Source organism: Condylura cristata, unplaced genomic scaffold, assembly GCF_000260355.1.
Source record: "Condylura cristata isolate star-nosed mole 26May11 unplaced genomic scaffold, ConCri1.0 scaffold00013, whole genome shotgun sequence".
Lineage (NCBI taxonomy): Eukaryota > Metazoa > Chordata > Mammalia > Eulipotyphla > Talpidae > Condylura > Condylura cristata.
In genome coordinates, this window is record NW_004567114.1 from 31,466,670 (window position 1) to 31,486,411 (window position 19,742).

Here is a 19,742-nt window from a genome sequence, read left to right on the forward strand (position 1 = left end):
GTGGATCTCCTCCGGGGCAGGCGGGAATCGAACTCATGCAGAAGTGGTTTTATTAAGTGGTTTTAGCTTCTTAGTGCTGTGCTTTAATCTGCTGCCCCACCAGGGAGGGCCTCACCTTTATCTTTTAAGGAGTAATATGATGTACAAAATATACTGAATTGACCAGAACTGTCTATTCAGTGATAAACTCCTAAGTAATTGTTCCTGACAAAAGTGAAAGTATGAAATTGCTACAGAAGATGTGGTATGGATTATATGGGATTATATTAGTGGCTGTTCTAACACGTATATATAATTATTTCTCAAGCTAATTAATTAAATTATAATACCATATCTTAATTACACTTATTTCTTTTTCAATATGTTTTGGTACTCAATATTAAGCAAATAGAATTCATTACATTCTTTAAAACCTCAGTCCTTTTTTGTCGAAACTTTGAGTGACAGTTATGCTTGGCAGCCACCATGGGCTTGGGAATAAATGTCTCTCACAATTTCCAACTTTTGGAAGAACTCAAAGAAGGTCAAAAAGGAGTTGGAGTTGGGATGATTAGCTGGGATTTACAAGATGATGAAGACATGGCACAAGTCAGATATGATAATTGGGTCTCCAGAAATAATTTATGAAAACCGAATACATAGTTTTAAAAGGGAATAAATACTAAATACATAGTTTTAAAAGGGAATTTCTGGGCCTAAATACCCAGAAATACCTCCCTTTGTAAGATGTTTAACAAAAATTAACATAGAGTTAATAGTTCTAATGAAGGCTAGATCAACCAGCTACTAACATCTTGATGATAGACTTTGAGCCTCTAGAATTTTGAGGAAGAGTATTTCTGTACCCAGTCAGTGGCATTTTGTTGGTAGTCCTAACAAACTGATGTCTATTGAACATGTGGCTCCTGTGATCTTGGTATTCTTATCCATGAAATTTATTCTGTTTCAATGAACTCAAGATATAAATAATTGTTAAGTTTTGCCATATTTTAGACCATAACCAAGAAAAAATACTTATCTAGATAAATGTTGGCATGCTTTCAATGAAGAAACAACCAGATTTCAGACTTGTTAAAATATAAAATATAGGTGTCTCGGAATTTATTAAATATGGTAAATCTACCTTATTTTCTATTTTATAGAAAAGTTGATAATACAACAACTTTTATAAAATTGCTCACAGTATTAAAGTTTCACAGACTTTGAAACACTATTCACTGATAATGCTTATAAATTAAAAAGAAAATTTCAAGTTAAATTTAGAAAAAATAGTTGTGTTGATACATTACTTTCATGAAGTTATAAATTTATATTGTCACTTTTAGTATTTTAAGTGCAGTGGTATAAAAAATCACATGAAATAGTTACAAATGCTGAATGTCTATAGTAGTTATAATGGGTCTTATGGTTCTGTATCTAAGAGCATTTATCAGTGTTTGGAAAGCTCCTACTTATTTAACTATATAGATGAAAACACTGCCCAGCGTCTCAGTTAATGGCAGTCATTATTGTCAGAATAAGTGACCTCACTTCCTGCACAAGGCTGTCCTACTCTCATTAACTTGCTCTAGCTATGGCAACAAAACACACTCCCCTTTACATTATTAAAGTAGCCCGTAGATTATGTTGTCTGATGTTTTTTATGTCATTATATAATCTAAAAGATCTGTGGTTGCTTTGATCAATTTCTTGTTTTCTTAAAGCAAAGTTTTCATGCTCTTGATCCAACTCACAAACAACTTTGCTAGGAGAAAGATGCATTAAAAAATTAAATATGGTCTAAAAAGTCCGTTTTAGAAAAAGTTACTCTACTCTAATTGACTATATAGATCTCTCGCCACATATTTTACTGATGGATCTCCTAGTCACTAAGTGATGTTAGATTATTGTTCCAAATCCTACTTTTTCTCATGGTACTTTTCTATCAATTTACTATTCCTATCTGTCATTAACTGAGCATTACCCATCAAACTGTTCATGTTTAGAGATTTTATGATTTATGACTTCCATAATTACATACTTCTTTTACTCATCAGGTTGGCCCCTTTTCAAGTAGATACCACAGTTGTGGTCTTGTGATTCATTACCTCCTCCCCACTACTTGTAAAGCTCTCATTTATGTTTACATTTTATCTAGATTCTACCAGTTTGCAATAACTCCTAGTTATGTAGAAGGGTTAATATTTCAGTTTCTTTTTTCTCTAAACTTTGTTTGCATTTATGTTAACATATAGTATTTAATACATCTTTCTTTCAATATTATTTCTGCAGGTGTATATCCTTTAGGGCAAGGATCTCAATTATATACAATTACAATAATAAAGTATCTCTATCTTTCATAGCACATGCCACAATTCTGGGTTTAATGAGTGCTTGTGAATTATCCACTGTTACCTTTTATTATTGTTTATCGAATGTGATATAAAAGTGAATTATGATATAAAGCTGTACTCAGCTGTAGAATACTACATTTCCTAGAATTTTCCCATTATTTGTGTAAACAACATCAAACCCATTTGTTGTTACTAAAATATTTTTGCAAAAGAATCTATTTTAATAAACTTGACATCATACCTGCCTACCTAAAGGGATAAGCAAATCAGTTTTTAATAATAATAATTTACACATTCACAGTATTGCTGCTCACCTTGTAGAAAGAGGAATTTTAAATTTCTTAGCCTGTTGAGTTGTAGTTGAATTAAATTACAAATTCCATTGTAGCCCAAATGAAGAACTTCCAAGCTATGCATTATTGGAGGCAAATTTTCATTGTTCATTATATCTCTAAAACACACAGGTAAATTTGAACCTTAAACAAAATCCCAAGCCACCTATATTATAAAAGATAGTCTGATATGTACTACTATAAATTCAATAAAGAGAAAATGAATTTAAAATATAATAAAGAATAATATATTTTATCTTTATAGTTTATCATCATATTTTATTCTTTAAACTATTTTTAAATGATAAAGAATAAAATTTACAGAAAGAATTACTAAAATGTACAGCAAGAACAAGTGCAGTCCAGCAAGAAAAAGAAAATAATGCATTAGAATTATTTTCAGATTGGAAAATAATAAGTAAACCTGTTTTTAATTTCAGATGATATAATCTCATATTTAGAAAATTCTAAGGATGCTACCAAAAAATATTTGAGCTAATAAATAAGCTCAGCAAGATTATAGGATAAAATATTAACATATAAAAATCAATTGAAGTTCTAGATATCAACAATAAATTGAGAAATAATCGTTTTATTCCTCACTATAGTATAAATAGACAAAATACTTAAGAAAAATATAACAAAAGCAGTAAGGTGCTACACAGGGCACAAAACATTGCTGAGATTAATTAAAGAAGATCTAAATTAGAAGACTCATTATTACTAAGATGGCAGATATCTACAAATTGGTAAATAGATTCAAAGCATTATATATCAAAGAACTAGTAGGTTTCTCTTCCCCATCCAGAATAACATAAAAATAACCATCTTATTCTAAAATTTTTAAGAAAACATAAAGTATCCAGAAGATCCAAAACAATCTTTAAAAAGAACAAAATTAAAGATTTTAAATCTTGTTTGAAGCTACAGTAGTCAAACCATTCTGACAAGAGAACAGACACAGAGATTAATGGAACAGAACTATGACTCCAGTTCTGTTGACTCCAGAAACAAACTTTTACATTTATGGTCAATTTTTGATTTTTGGCAAGCGTATCAAGGAAATTCAAAGGGGAAAAGATAGTGTTTAAGTAAATGGGGCTGAGACAAGTGCAAAAGAATGAATTTAGGTCTCTCTCTCTCTTTTTTTTTTTTTTACAACACACAAGCACATAAATTTCAACACAAAATGTATCATAGTTCTAAATGTAAGATAAAAATCATAAGACTTTTTTTTAAAGGATTTTTTTATTTGTGCATACAAGAACTGGGGTACAGGCCAGAGGTTTGGGGGTATATGTGAGAGAATTCACCAGAAACAGAGGGGGGCACTGAACTGGTGGGCTGACTGGAATGCACTGCTGGGGGAACAGCAGGCAGAAAAGGAGAGGCCTGCCATGCCATGTGGGTCACCTCCCTGGCTGGGGATTGATCTTGTGCTGGAGTACTAACTATGGCTAGTACTGTGCTATAATCTGTTGCACCACCAGGGATGGCCCAAAAATTCATCAGACTTTTTAAAGGCAACCTATGAGAGAATCTTTATGATTTTAGGTTAGGCAATGAGTTCTTAGGAATAACAGCAAAGTCACAATATCTAAGATAAAAAGTTAATGAATTGGACTTTATCAAAATTAAAATTCCTTTCACAGATAATAAAGAAATAGACAAGCCCACAGACTCAGCAAAAGTATTTATAAATTATTTATGTGAATTAGGGCTTATATCCACAATATTTAAAGAATTCAATAATAAAAAGCCAAACAACCTAATGTGAAAATACAAGATTTCAACAACATTAATCACTAGGAAAATGCAAATTAAAACCACAGTGAATCCATTAGAATGGTTGTAGTCACAATAAGAGAATCAGTAAAAAATACTGGTGAAGTATGGAGAAATGAGAATCCTTATACAGTGTTGTATGTAAGATAGTACACCACTGAGAAAACAGTTGGGCAGTTTCTTTAAAATGTAAGTAAATTACTGTGGGACCTAGTAATTTCATACCTAGGTATTTGCCTAAGAGAAATGAAAAGCATAAGTGTACACAAATGCTCCTTCACAAATATTCACAGAAGCAATAGTCATACTCGCAAAAAAGTGGAAAACAAATGTCCATTGAATGGTGAATAAACATAATGTGCCATATCCATACAATGGAATACCCAATATATCTAGCAATAAAAAAGAATGAACTGCCAGTATAATACATGCTACTAGTGAGTCTGCAGCTTTAATCTGGGCAGGATTAATTGATGAACCTCAAAAACATAATGCTAAATTTGAGATGTCAGATGCAAAAGATCAAATATTTTATAATTCCACTTACATGAAATGTCTAGAAAACACATTTCTATAGAAAGTAGATTGAGTGATTTTCTGGATCAATGAATGGGAAAGGGAATTAATTGCAAATGACATGAAAGGTCTTTTGGTGTGTGATGGAAATGTTCTAAAACTGCATGGCAGTGATGGTTGCACAACTGCAAATTCAGTAAAGTTTATACACGTAAAAGAGTGACTATGATATATAAATTGCACTTAAATAAAGATGATAAACCTGAATAGTTCTAAAATCACTGACTTATACACAGAAGAGTGAATGTTATATGAAGCTTAAGGTCATTAAACTGTCAGACTTTTCCATTTTGTTTGTAGGAAATGGAGTAAGCAGGGAAAAGGAAACGACAAAGGAATACTTTGCATAACTTTTTATTTGCTAAATTTATATTTGGCATGTAGTTTTAATAAGTATTAAATAAGATAAATATGTTTTACTGCTGTCATTAATGTGACCAGCTGCTTTATAAACTCCCAACCAAACTATAATTCTAAAAAAGAATCATACCTGTTCACTTTTGAAGTTCCTTGCTGTCCATAGCCACTTGAAGGTACTTTCTGGTAGAGTAGTTGTCGGTTTGTTAAGTGAGTCTGTGGTTTTAATCTGGGCATGATTGATTCAATATGATTATAATTGAGGCATAAGACCTACAGAAAGAAGACCTTACTAATTATATATAAAATATGAATAGTGATATATTTACATCTTTGACTTAAGATGATCAATATCCTGAAGTCACTAGAATGGTATAGTATAAATGAAAGTTAGATTATACAACATAATTTATTAATAGATTAGTATTAAAAAACAAATTTTAACATACAAATTATCTGGAATTGGTTTTGAGGATGATTTTATTATTTTCTATACTGGGAAATGATACCATACCAAGAAAAATAATGAAGATCCTAGGAAGCTGCTTATCTCTCTCAAGCTGTACCCCTGACTTCTCCAAGACTGACTTAGATGATATAACTTGTTAGTTGGAGAGATCAGTCTTTCTCTATGTTTAAAAGGTCTTAGTAAATGCATCAGCCAAAGTAATAAGAGAGGAGACAATGAGGTTACTTTGTGAACTGTAGTGCCCTTAGATTTTATTTTTACCCACTCATGAGCGAGGCAGCATTCTTCACATTCCCTTCTGCAGAGTAAGATTATTTAATGTTTAAAAAACTGAGATCAACCAAAATAACTTCATAAGGTAAGACTTTTTCTTGCTGGCAAAAACAAACAAACAAACAAAAAACCAAAAACAATTTAGGAATAGTTTATATTTTTATAACTTGAAAATATATCTTAATTCAAAATAAAGAAGATCACAACTTGCATTGAAAAACCTTGAAAGAAAAACAGAAAAATTTTAAGTGACTCACCTTCACATTAGGCAGATAGATTAATCCACTGAATGAGGTAAGATTATTGTTCTGTAGATTCACATTACACACGTTTCTAAATTGGTCAACTGGAATCAAATCCACAGTTCTGAATTTAGATGAAGTAAATGTTATATTTTTAATAGGACAGGGAAAATATAGTACAACCACAAAAGCACTTAAAAAATCTCGTCTGATGAATGTTATAAAAAGCATTGGCTTAATGTAAAAATATATGGATTAAGTGATTGGATACATACATATTTTTATATGTATAAAAAATGAAAAATTTATTGCTTAAAAATATGTCTAATACCATATAAACATGACACTATCAAAGAGAAACTTTAAAAATATCTCCAGTTTCTTTGTATGTTCATATACATATGTATTCATGAAATCATAGTGATGTTGGTACAGAAAATCATATGATTTTCAGGTTGTAAAGTAGCAAAGGGCACATGGAAAATAAATTATTTCTGAAATGCCAGGAAGAGTTTAGGGGTAGAAAAGAAAGAATACTACAGGTGGTCTTTGAAAACAGAATTTTCTGTGGGATCTCCTAAAAGATGTTATGATATTCCATCTTGCAAGGATGTTTTTGTAATTAAACAGAATGCTTGATTCCTAGCCCATAGCTTTATGCCATGATAAATAAAGAGCATAAGTGTAAATTACCTTTTCCTAACCACTTTCAAAAAATTCTAAACTGAAAGTTACAATTCTGACAAACTGTCATCCATTTATTCAGCATTTTCCCATTAATATTTCCCAAGTTCAGATAATGTGCTTAGAAATGTGCACCAGAAATCTGAAAAGACACTGTCTTTGTCTTCAAGAAAAACTAAAGGGGAGCTGAATCAGAGTTAGGTCTAATGGAATTTTAGAGAAAGAACATTTGGGGGAAAGTCAGAATGAATTCACATGGTAGAAAGACCTTAAAATAAGACTTAGAGTGGGCCCTTCCTGGTTATGCAATGGGTTAAAGCACAGCACTGTGAAGCTATTGGCAGCCACCAGGTGATGGCATCATCTTGACCCACATGGTGCAGCAGACCTCTCCTGACCTGCCTGCTGCTTCCCTCAGCAGTATGTTTCACTCCATCTGCTTGTTCTGCTCCCCATTATGTCTCTTGTGAATCCCCTCACTACCTCTGTACCTGTTATGTCTACATAAATAAATAATTTTTTTTTAAAAAACAACAACTGAGACTTAGAGAATTTATAGGCATCTGTCAGGCAAATCCAAAAGAATTATATAGGCCGTGCAATAGGAGTAAGCAAATACAGAAACATGAAAAAGCATCTTGTGACTGAGTTAGAAAATAGAAATGTTAATTTATACATATTAAAAACCACTGAGAAGTTTGTGAAAGGAAATGATATGATAAAACTTTAAAGATATTACAGGTAATAGAAATGGTTTCAGGGATGATTACGTAAGACAGAAATCAAAAATCACCAAGAGAGTTTGTAAAAAAGTTTATTTCCTGTCCTAGGTAAATGGTAGTGAAAATATAGGGTGGAGGGTGAGGGTGAGGGGTCATGATACACACTTTCAGACACAGACTCTGTAGAAGTTGGTGACTAAGTGAAAATGGAAGACAAATTTGAGAGAAGTGACTTCTAGATTTTTGGTTTGGCAATAACAAACAGGTGAATGTTGTCTCCTAGATGTTATAATAGAGAACAATTGAATATTCAGGTGAGGTAGGTTTGGGCTAAACTTGGTGATCATCATCATTATCATCATCAACTAAATTATGGCTAAAGATGTCTGCCTGTGAAGAGTGCAGAACAGAAAAGAGAAAAGCATTTTCTAATCAGGAGAACAGTGATGTGAACAGCATCGGAGGAGTAGTGGTACAACAGTCGATTGCACTGGATTAGAGAGATATAATGTAAAGAGGAATTCTCATTATTTCTAATATTGAAAGACTGGTTATAAAAGAAGAGAAATTTAAGAGCTTAGAAAAAGATTGATGAAATTTTTAATTATAGTTTGTGATAAGAATTATTATTAATGCACTTCAAAGAGTGTTAAAGTTGGCATGAGGTTTTGAAGTAGAGTAGATAATTTTCTGAATTACTGGTTATATTGGATAAGATGTATAAATTGTAAGCCCTACGAAATGATAATCATTACACATGTAATTATAATTCAGGAAGAATATAAGAAAATTATACCTGATAGATGATGAAGTCCAACTTAGTTCTTGCATTTGAACAAAGTTTGAGTGTCCTTGTCGTTCTGCAATCATGTCAGAGGTGAGTCTCCCACCAAACAAATCTTTTGCACATTCAGTCTCTGGAGATTCCTACATATAAGGACATTTAAAAAGTGGGGCTAAAGGATATGGGTTTGATGCTAGGGGGATTCTCTATTTTTTTCTGGAGGATCTTGGCAAAAAAGAGTAGGGAAAGAAGCTGGCATGACTGTATTTCTTGCTAAAGGAGGCTAATGCTAGTATAACCACTATACATTTTCTCCTCTTGCCCAAACCACCTCATCTTTTTCCTTTATCTGCTGCAGTGGTCACAGGACCATAGCTATAGGTGCTGGAATCAGGATGATTCCTAAGGGACAACTGTAACTGTTTTTAATTCTAATGTTGGAATTCCTAAGGACCTGATGGGGTGGGTCTTGCTTTCACCCATCTGGCAAAACTGCAGTGAGAATAGTGACTGCAGCTATATAGCCCATTATTTCTGCACCTATAAACCCTACTCTTTTATAAACAGGAGTAGACTGGATGGTAGGGGAAGGAGTACTTGCTAGAGACATTGCTGTCTGCCATCTAGACCAGACAGTGACTGAGCATATCATCCCTTTCAAAGTGGAAAAGTATAGGTCTAAATAAAAAGGAGAAATAGTAGTTATGGATAATGGAACCAATAAATAAGTCATGCAACCAGGGAAATCCAATTATTACATCAATGCCTCAAAAGCAGCTCAGACCAAGAAATCACACTGCCTCAATTATATATCTGGAAAGAGTAAATCTATATATTTTTGAGACCATTCCTCCTTTTGGAATCTGACAAAATCTCTAATGGAAGTCTGCAAATCCAAGTGACTTCACTTGGAAGACAGTTTCATATGATGACTGAATAGTGTTGTAGTAATAGGCTAGCATTTTTTGAATTTTACTGTCATTTTGCTGTAAAGGATCTGTACTCAAACTAGGGGTGGATTGTAATATTGTGAATTATAAAAGATTTATATTTGGTTTTCGCCCACTGTCCCTGGCACATAGCTCCTAAAGAAAGTCCTTGTAATTTTGGTTATAAGTTCATAGGGACAGCTTTGTTACATTTAGGTTTTTGTTATCAGTTCCTAAAATCGTTCCAGAGCCATAAAGGTAAAAGGAATGCCTGTTATTACTAACAAGCACCTTTCTGCTGTGACTCAGTTTATGTTAGTTTTTAAGAATATGGGCTGGTTGCCAGGGGAGCCAATCAAGATTAGAGTTAGAATTTTCAGTTCCACATGGGAGAAGGGCTGAGCCCATCACCAGTAGTCAGCAATCAATCATGCCTATGTAGTAGAGCCTCCATAAAATTCCACAAAGAGAAGTTGCATAGAGCCTCATGGTTGAATACCTGAAAGTACTGGGAGAGAGGTCTGCTCAGACAAGAGTGTGGGCATTCTGTGCTCCTTCCCGTAGCTTGGTCAAATATTTCTTTTATTTGGCTATTCCTGATATGTATACCTTTGTAATAAGCCAGTAATGTGGAAAGTAAATATTTTCTTGAGTTGCATGTGTGAAATTAGTCAAGCCCAAGGAGGGAGTGTCAATGGAACCTGCTATATAGAATTGATCAGTTAGGAGCGCAGATGACAACCTGGCCTTATAAGTGGCATCTGAAGGGGAGAGGGCAGTATTTTGGCATTGAGCCCTTAACTTGTGGGATCTAATCCTATCATCCTATCTCCAGATGTGTCAAAAATAGATGCTTTTTTAAAATAAAAATGCATTTATTTATTTTCTTCCAATTATGTTTATTGTGCTAAAGTTGGCTTTGAATACCTAACTTCTCCTTTGCAATGGGGTTTTCTTTTTGTCTCCTATGTGTTGGATTAGGTGCATTATCATCAAAAATTAATTGGTATGATTTCATCTTCATAGTTTTATTGACAATGTCTTGTGTCCCAGCACATAGTTTGTTCTTGAAAATGTTCCATGCCCACTTGAAAAAAATGTATATATGCAGCAGCTTTTGGGTAAAATGTTCTATCAATATAAATGTCTACTAAGCCTGTTTGGTCCAGTTCCTCGTCCAAAGCTATTGTTCCCTGAATTATTCTATATTGCTGATTGGTCTCAGGTTGCAAGTGAAATATTTTATATTATTTTTAATATTACACTAAAGTTCTATTAATAATTATGTCTCTTGGTACTTTATCATTTGATAAATATATTGTAGTATATATATACTTAATATATATATAAAGCATATATATATATTTCTTGTTGTTGTATTAGGGTGTATACTTATAATGTGCTATCTGTCTCTAACTCCTATTACCTTTTAAATTTGGAAATCTATTTTATAGTTATTCCTATCTTTTTCTCTTTTGACCATCATTTGAAAATAGGATTGCCTTCCAGCCTTTTAATTATAAATCTGTCCTGTCTTTGTTAGTAAGATAGATTACCTATAGACAACAGAAGATTGGTCTTTGTTTTGAAACACACTCAGTTACTCTGTAGCTTTTAACTGGTAAATTTAAGCCATTACATTTAAGGTAATTATTTAGATATAAGTGTTTATTGTCATTTTGTTATTTTTAAATTTCTTTTAGCTTGTATTTATTTTGTGATATTTATCTTTTATGTTTTAGCTGTTTAGATTCAATTCCCATTGTTACTTCTATTGATTTTGTTTTAATTTTCTTCTGAGGTTAGTGTATAACCTTTACCTTCATCATCAGAGTAAATGTGGTAAAACGAATCCTAAAATATCCCTCATGAAAGCCAATACATAATTAAAACCCAGGATATAAAATTAAAGGGAATTTGTGTCAGAGGAAAATGTTTTAGATTTTCCATTTAAAAAGCAGAACTAGACTAGTGAGCTTCTCAGAGCACCTTAAAACTCAAATAATCATGAGTCATCTTTCAATTTTCTAGAAAATTTGATGAATTATATAGTCTTACAGTAGGTAGGCAGTGTGATAAGGTAATCTTTTACTCTATATATTTTTCACACATTTACCCTTTTATATGGAAACCAGAAGCCGGTATGAACACGTGTTATGGAATCCCACTCATTTTTAGTCTTTGTCCTGTTATTTTTCTTTACAGTTTACTAATAAAGTTGGCATGCCATTTGTTGGTTCAAACATATTTTTCTAAAATTTTAACAATTGTATTTTTCCAGGAAATAGGAAGGTATTTTAGGCCCAGGAGGATGGCAGGTTCTGCAACGTTTTCTTTTCTTTGCCCTTACTTTTTACTTATTGAATTCATGGGTACAAATATAGGCAGTATCTTCCCTCCACTACCACTTCAGCTTAGTCAGTTAAGAATTGACCAGAAGAGAAAAATTAAAACCCAGATATAAAGTGTACTTTTGAGACTAAATTTTATTAAGTATAGTAAATATGGGTATCATACTAGTATCAAAACAGTAAAAATGATTATGGTTTATCCGTATTTGAATATGTAGGTTAATCCAAATCCTACAAGTTATAAAACAACTTACAATTGAGATTCCATCCAAAGCTTTCAGTTCTGGAAGATGAAATATTACAAAGAACCGGTAGTTTTCTTGATTCCATATAATAATATTTCCATACATATCTAGAATGACCAGGTTACATAAATTCTGGGTAATAAAAATACATACATTAAATTTATATATACATTGATTCTAGCAAGAGTTTAGAATGATTTTAATCATTCAATTAATATTTGAATTACTCTATAATTTTGTATTGATTTGAGTGCTTTTAAGTGTACTTTCTCATGCAAGGGTTACCTTTTCAGACCACTAAGGTATGATTTGTGCATTGCTTCAGTGGTCTGTGTTACGTGATCAGAGACCCTTTTAGGATGCTGGTGTTAAAGGTACTATTAGGAGTAAAGCCTTGGAAAGGACTTTGCTCAGTCTAAAACAAGGTACTTTGTTTATGAATAATGGTCTATTAAATAGTGTTCTATTAAATAAGTATATAGATATAGTAGGAATAAAAACCATTGTATTTTGTAAAGGGATAAAACAGAAGTTTTCTGAATGAGTAGCAGAATTTATTTTTAGAGGAAATGTTTTTTCTTATAGATAAAACATTCTGATATGTCTTTATTGAAGGAATGTCAGGTAGGGATGGATGGGAGAGGTTAAGACAATAGGGAGTAAAATTTACTTTGCATCATAAGGTAGAATTGTTAATTTTTTTTCTGCTATCAGTGATTAGGTTGCCTCTGTCATTTTAGATGAACTCATACTGGGGGATTAGGGATTGGAAGAATATTGAAGAGAAGGAAAGCCAAGAATGGATAAATTTTGGGTAGGAGATAAAGTTCTAGCAGTATGGTTATCGGCAAAAGGCAAAAGGTCATTCTGAGAGTCACAGTGGCAGAAAATGACCAGTGTTTAGAAATGATCAAATCACACATTATACTTGAGGGGAATTCCTATTCTATATTGTAGGAAAGTTCCTTATTACTCCAACCTTCAGTAATGCCTGTTATACAAAAGCCTTGAATTAGGGTTGTTTTTTTTTTCTTAAGGAATTTAAAGAGAGCAAAACTGGGTAAAACTGACTATAGAGTTGAGAATCAAGAGCCACCAAATAAAAACCCACTAAGTTAGAGATAATCAAGAACTACTCTGAGTACAGAGAACATTAAAGTATCCACCTGCTCAACCAATGTGGAGTTTCCTTGATAATATCAAGGAAAGCACTAGCTAGGAGGAAGGAGGCTTGGGGTCTTTTATTAGGTTGTTAAAAATTTTTACTGTCGGAGGTTGTCAGTTTGAGAAAATTATAGTTACACATATGTTTGTATGTACACATAAACTGAATACATTTTAATAAACTTGTAATTCTTAATTTTAATTTTCTTTACATTTTCCCTCTATTTTCAAATCCTATGCAGTAACATATATTATTTTCATAGTATAAATAAACAGTAAGTATTTTAAAATATAAAACTATCCCAGATAGTCACCTTTAAATTGTAGATCTCTTGATTGAGAGCAATATAGTTATTGCTTATATATAGTTCAATTAGAGTAAAAGCTTTTTGTAAACCACTCAGTGAAGTGATTCTGTTGTTCTCAAGAGAAAGGGAGTGTAGATGAACCATGTTATCAAAAGTATGTTTTTCCAAACCAGTAAGGAGGTTATTATTTATGCTGAGACGGGTTAATTTAGTCAGCTTAGAGAGACCTAGAAAAATAAGCAAATTCAAGAAAAGATTCAGACAGAACTAAAAGGCTAATTAAAAAAAAAAACTGACTTGTCATTTTACTGTTATTCTTTTTCTAATTTTAAGTGACTTTAAGAATGTTGCACACTATTGACCACCATTAGCTTTCCTTTTATAAAAAGAATAATAAATTATATGTAAAGTCTCAGTTAATATACTAAATGCCAATTTTGGATTTTCATTTAGACTCATTCTTGGTATAAGTGGAAGACATTATATTGAAAATACTGAATTTTGTTTTCAAATAACCTTCAAAATCAAATTAAGATATTTTTACCATCACAATAACAAATAATTATACAAAATAACTCAGCTCAAATCAGCTCAAAATAACAACCAATCTCCATTTTAAAAATGTTAAGAGTAAAGAGCTAGAGCATAAACTCAAGCATTTCTCACTATGGTATTACTTGTATTAAAAAAGAACTACTCAGTCTAAATATACCTTAGATGCCTAAAAATACTCCAGGACTAACTTTAGAAAAAGTCGTTTCTCACCAACGATCAAACTTCTAAGGACATTATGTGTGTGGGCACTCTATAACTGGTGCAATTGAAAGACAAGAACTTTGGAATCAGAGTTGTTTTCAAATATATTACTATGAACTAGATTTTGGACTACAAATCCAGTGAATTATGTAAAGTTATATAATAATTGAGCCTCATTTTCCTCATCCATGAAATGGACATAGTGAAGTCAATTTCTCAGGAGTATGTAAGTAAATGTAATGGAATTTGGAATGCTTGAGTATAGCTTTTGGCAAATAATTGACCTTCAGTAAATTTTATCTATGCTTCCCTTTTACACCAGCCCTTACTGTGGGGTTATCCAATGCTGAAAGTAAGCTGATCTAGGTAAGTTAGGATAAAAATAATCAAAGAAAATTCTTACATGGATACTAAACTTATCAATGTCTGGAAAAAAATAAGTTATTAATTTTTTGCTTTCATTAATTAGGTATTCTATTTTAGGACTTTAAAATTCTCAAATCTCTTACCTTCTATCTTTGAGATACAATTTCCATCTAGTGTAAGTTCTTCCAAATTAATACAGGATTCCAGGCCATCCATTTTAGTTAGATTATTGTTGCTAAATGATGCCCATTTCAAATTTTCCAGTTTTTCTAAATTTGTGATTTCAAAGAGATGTTGCCCATCTAAATTTAAGGCAGTTAGCTGTAGAATAATTCACATTTTTATGTTATCTTTGACTTATCAATAAATTCAATGTTATAAGAAGTCTAATAAAATAGTTCTAACTGGTATATCTCAAAGTAATTCCTTCAGGAATTAAAGATATTGTAAAGTGTTTTTAGTTTACAAAAAAGGTAAAGTTTGACAAGATTATAATCCCAAGAGGGACTTCTATGGTACTATGAACACTATGATGTGCCAGTCAGATTGCTGTTTGAGTAAAGGGTTCATCCCAGTTGCGGGGGGAGCTTTTGGCAGGCAGTCTTCCATTGTTATCCCCTCAGAGACTGCGTTAACCACAGCTGCCTTGCCAGAGGTTACACGCTCCAGGTTGGCCCACATCTAATGATGACGGGCCACCTCAGCCTATTTTAGGACAAATTTAAAGTCTGTTCTAATTCTAGAACTCCTCCAGGAACCAAGGCTATCACTGGACCTGTATCATAGCCTAGTATTCATATATCCCACAGTACAAATAATGCCATTAAAGCTTCCATTTTCAAGGCAAGCTTTTCCTGGCCCAGATTCTATCTTTGACAAGAGATGGAAGGTTGCTTTACCAGCAAGAAACTGTTGGTGCTCTAATAGCCTTTTCCCTTATCCTTTGGCTGACTACTGATTAGTTCCCCTATTCCTCTCTCAGAATTCCAGATTCCTTTGCCTTGACACTCAAACTTTTGAGTTGATCTCTACCTCTGAGCATTTCAAGTTTCCTTGTTTATTTTGATACACTATCAGATTTACCCTTTGTTTTTGTAGTATATTTTTATCCCATACCTCCGATCCTACAGTGACCACTGTGACGGCCTAAGCCCTGTGACATAACCACTCATAATCACAACCCCAATATTTTACTTTAAATGGTCTCTTCCAATTTTCTGCCCTTTCCCTATTTATGACCTCTTTATGACACAGACCAACGCTGACTAAAAATAAACTGAAATTAAATTTTCATATTCAGTTTAATAGAATTAGCTTTTACCTTCAAGTACCAGTTTGCACTCAGGTGTGTATGTAGTCCTAGCCTTGAAATCTGTGTCAGAATTTTGGCAGAAGGCCATATACTAAGTATCCGTGGTCGTTCCTGTTTAGTACTGGAATGCCTTAAGAGAGATAACTAATACAATAAAAAAAAAAAAAACAAGCAAGTGATGAATAAAGTAAATAACATTTAGAAGTTTAATTATATATTTAATAGTATTATTTACTAGATGAGTAGTCCATGAATAATTTTAAAGAAATACATTTTCTTTGCCTTAAAATATTTTCCATATTTATATATTTATTTTAAATGATGTATCTCACTCTGTTTTAGCAAATATTTACCATTACAAAATATTCAAATATAAAGGATTACTATAATGCAAACACCCATACGATCCACCAATCCATGAAACCAACATACCAGCTAGAATATCATTATTACTCTAGTTGCTCCCCATGCACTCCCCACTCTATTTCTTTTCCATTCCTTCCCCTGAGGGAAACATCAGCCATTTCAAGCAAATTAGTCACCATAAAGCTACCTTGCTTGCTTTCTTTATACCTATGTTTGTGTCCATAGTAAATATATCTTTAATCTTGCACACTTTTGAACTTTATATAAGTTAACATGTATACATTCTGCTGTAACTTCTTTATACCTAAGTACTGTATTGTTGAGATTCATCTAGGCTGCTACAAGCAGCTGCAGTTCATGCATGTCATTGCTATATACTATTTCCTTGTTGAATCTCCCTTGGATCTGACTTGAATTTATTGCTATTATAAATATTGTCATAAATACTCTTGCACATGACTCCTGTGCATATATATTCAAGAGCTCCTTTAGTAGACATATACATTGCTAGGTTGTAGGAAATGTGTGTGTGTGTGTGTGTGTGTGTGTATCTATATATATTCATTCAACTGTATTAGATAATGCCAAATTGTTTTCCAAAGTGGTTTTATCAGTTGTATCCTTTATCTTAACTTTTGCTAAAACTTGTTATTATCAGGCCTTAATAATTTTTTGCCAATTGGTAGCTATCAATTGGTAGATCATTGTGGTTTTAATATTAATTTCCTTGAATGAAGCATCTTTTCCTTAATTGTTAGCTTGATTTCCTTTCTAGTGAAGTATCTATTTAAATCTCTTGGTTATATTTTACCTTACATACTTTAGATATACAAAGAATATCTTATAGATGTGTTCCCTGGAAGGTAGTTTGTCTTTACTGTCTTTAAGATATGTCTTTTAAGGAACAAGTCTATTAATTTAACAAAGACAAATCCAATCATTTATAGTTTATGCTTTTTTTTCTTTCATAATAATTTCTTCCCTAATTCAAGGTCATAAAGATAATCTCTGATCTTTCTAAAACTTTTCTGATTTTGCCTTAATGTACTTGTTACAGAACCTTTGAATGACTCTTTGACATATTAAGACTACTTCATTATTTATTATTACCATGTATGTGTAGGTCTCTGTTGGGCAATTATAGTTTGTTCTTTTTTTTTTTTTAAGATTAATTTATTTATGCAAACAAGAACTTGGTTACATGCCAGAGGTGCGGTGGGTGGGGTAAGAGGTAGAGTAGGGAACAGAGTAGACAGATTGACTGAAGTACACTGCTGAGAGCAGCAGTAGGTGAGACAGGAGAGGTCTGCTGTGCCATGTGGGTGTATAAGGATTTTAGAGGGTTTTGATTTTGGATAAAGTAAATCCCTTATTCTTGCTCAGGGATTAGATTTTTATCAACAAAATAGTTTCCTTCCTTCATTCTGAATAGATGGGAAGTTAACCATTACTTTGTTTAAAGAATTAATATTGATGAACCCCACAAAAGGTAAGTAGCTAAACTAAAGTGGAAATATTTAGGATGTTGAAGCTGTTTTATCCAAAGTATAGCTTACTAATCTGGACATAATATAGGTAATTCCTCTCCCCCATCAAGTTAATAGTTGTTTTTTTTTCCAGCCAGACACATATCATTTCAATATCTGGTAGATAGTTCACTAAATGCTTTCTCAAGGCCACTAAGGTTACATAGCCCACAGAAAATTACTTATGTTCATGTAGGTTTTAGAAAGGACTCTGGTGAGTTCAGGATGGATAGAAAAAAAAGTTACTCTAGAGGTATTTTTAGAGTAATGTGCAGGAATAAGACTCTATACAATACACAAACAGAAAAAATGGTGATGTATTGTTATATATTAATTTACTTTTTATTAGAATGCTAAGAGAGGATACAAATTTAATAGCACATAGAATATTAAACAGTAAAATCCAACCTGAGTGATCTTTGTTCCAGTAATAAATTTAGAAGCTGCAGTAGTTTCTTCTGTAGAAACAACAAGTCCATCTAAATGAGTAAGAGTCTTTAATCTGCCAATGACACTCAGCCTTAATGTTGCTGGCTTGGGAAAAATAACAAAAAGTTAATTTTTACAAAATGTTAACACGTTATGGAATGGTAAAGAGTCTTTCTTTGTTCCTTCTATTATAGCTTACAATTATACAGGGTGGATAGAAAAAAATTAAACACACACATACATACACAACACATATATACAGCTGAACTTAAATTTTTAAAAAATATTTATTTATTTATGCACACAGAACTGGGTACAGGCCAGAGGTGCAGGGGCAGTGAGAGGATTCACCAGAGACAGAGTGGGGAGCAGAACAGGCAGATCAATGAAGTACACTGCTGAGGGGGGCAGTGGGTGGGTCAGGAGAGGTCTGCTGCCCATGTGGATCTCCTCTGGGCGGGACAGGCAGGATCAAACTCATGCTGAAGTGGCTTTAGCTTCTTAGTGCTGTGTTTTAACCTGCTGAGCCATCAGGGAGGGCCCTGAAGTTATATTTTTAAGTAATAATTGAAATTATATTATATTTAGGAATCAAGCTTTTTTGTTTGACAATGAATGGTTCTACTCTTATGAAGGGGAAAAAACTCCCTAAGCTGTTCAAAGTGACTGTGGAGGAAAAAAATCCAAAAAACAATTGCAATCTCTCTTGTTTATCTGTATCAATTATTAGTCAGCTCCATGTGTGATTCAGTATGGATCTTGAGCACTCAACATCTGATCTGACAATAGGAAGATAAATGTACCGTGATTATAGAGGAAGTCTGATTTGGCAAAAGAAATATATTCTTCAATTTTACTGAGCAAAACCGAATAAATACGGCATAATGATACGGACAATTTAATAGAACACATCATGTTTAAATTTCTTTTTAAAGTGTTGAGCACTGCCACACACACACACATACACACACATTTGAAAGCAAGGGAGGGAACATTCTTGAAAATATTAACTTGGGGCCTATTATAAGTAGTTGGAATATTCGTAAATATAGCATTCTTAAATATAGTCATTGAATATGGAATTTTTTTTAGCATGAATCTACATATTTTTGTGACGAGAAAAAATTTCCAACAGAACATAAGACTTTACAACTTAGGTTTATGAGGGGAGGCAACTTTCAGACTTAAAAGAGGGAACAAATAATTCAAAGTACAATTGTAAAACATGTTTTTCAATCCTAGAGTAGGATAGATTATAAATCAAGCCATGTTTCCCCCCTTAATAGTATGCTCTCTCACTGTATTCTCTCATTATTATATGGTCCTTTGCTTCACTTCAGTCAGAGTTTTAGTAGACTGAACTATATACACTTGCTGGAGGTGTGCAAATGGCAGTGGCATCTAACATTTTTATTTATCTCTATATTTTTTTT

The 19,742-nt window shown here is 32.7% G+C and overlaps 1 protein-coding gene across 1 annotated transcript in view; it reads right to left on the reverse strand.

The window, feature by feature from the left end:
• LOC101627322 (leucine-rich repeat-containing protein 9) overlaps positions 1 to 19,742 on the reverse strand; it is a 94,046-nt gene that overhangs the window by 26,334 nt on the left and 47,970 nt on the right. The window contains exons 18-26 of the mRNA XM_012724401.1: positions 18,289 to 18,414; positions 15,998 to 16,132; positions 14,820 to 14,997; positions 13,561 to 13,781; positions 12,092 to 12,214; positions 8,570 to 8,700; positions 6,383 to 6,491; positions 5,517 to 5,656; positions 2,648 to 2,784 (exon numbers count right to left, since the gene is read on the reverse strand). Of these exons, the coding sequence (XP_012579855.1) occupies positions 2,648 to 2,784; positions 5,517 to 5,656; positions 6,383 to 6,491; positions 8,570 to 8,700; positions 12,092 to 12,214; positions 13,561 to 13,781; positions 14,820 to 14,997; positions 15,998 to 16,132; positions 18,289 to 18,414 (1,300 nt within the window). The remainder of the gene's footprint in view (positions 1 to 2,647; positions 2,785 to 5,516; positions 5,657 to 6,382; positions 6,492 to 8,569; positions 8,701 to 12,091; positions 12,215 to 13,560; positions 13,782 to 14,819; positions 14,998 to 15,997; positions 16,133 to 18,288; positions 18,415 to 19,742) is intronic.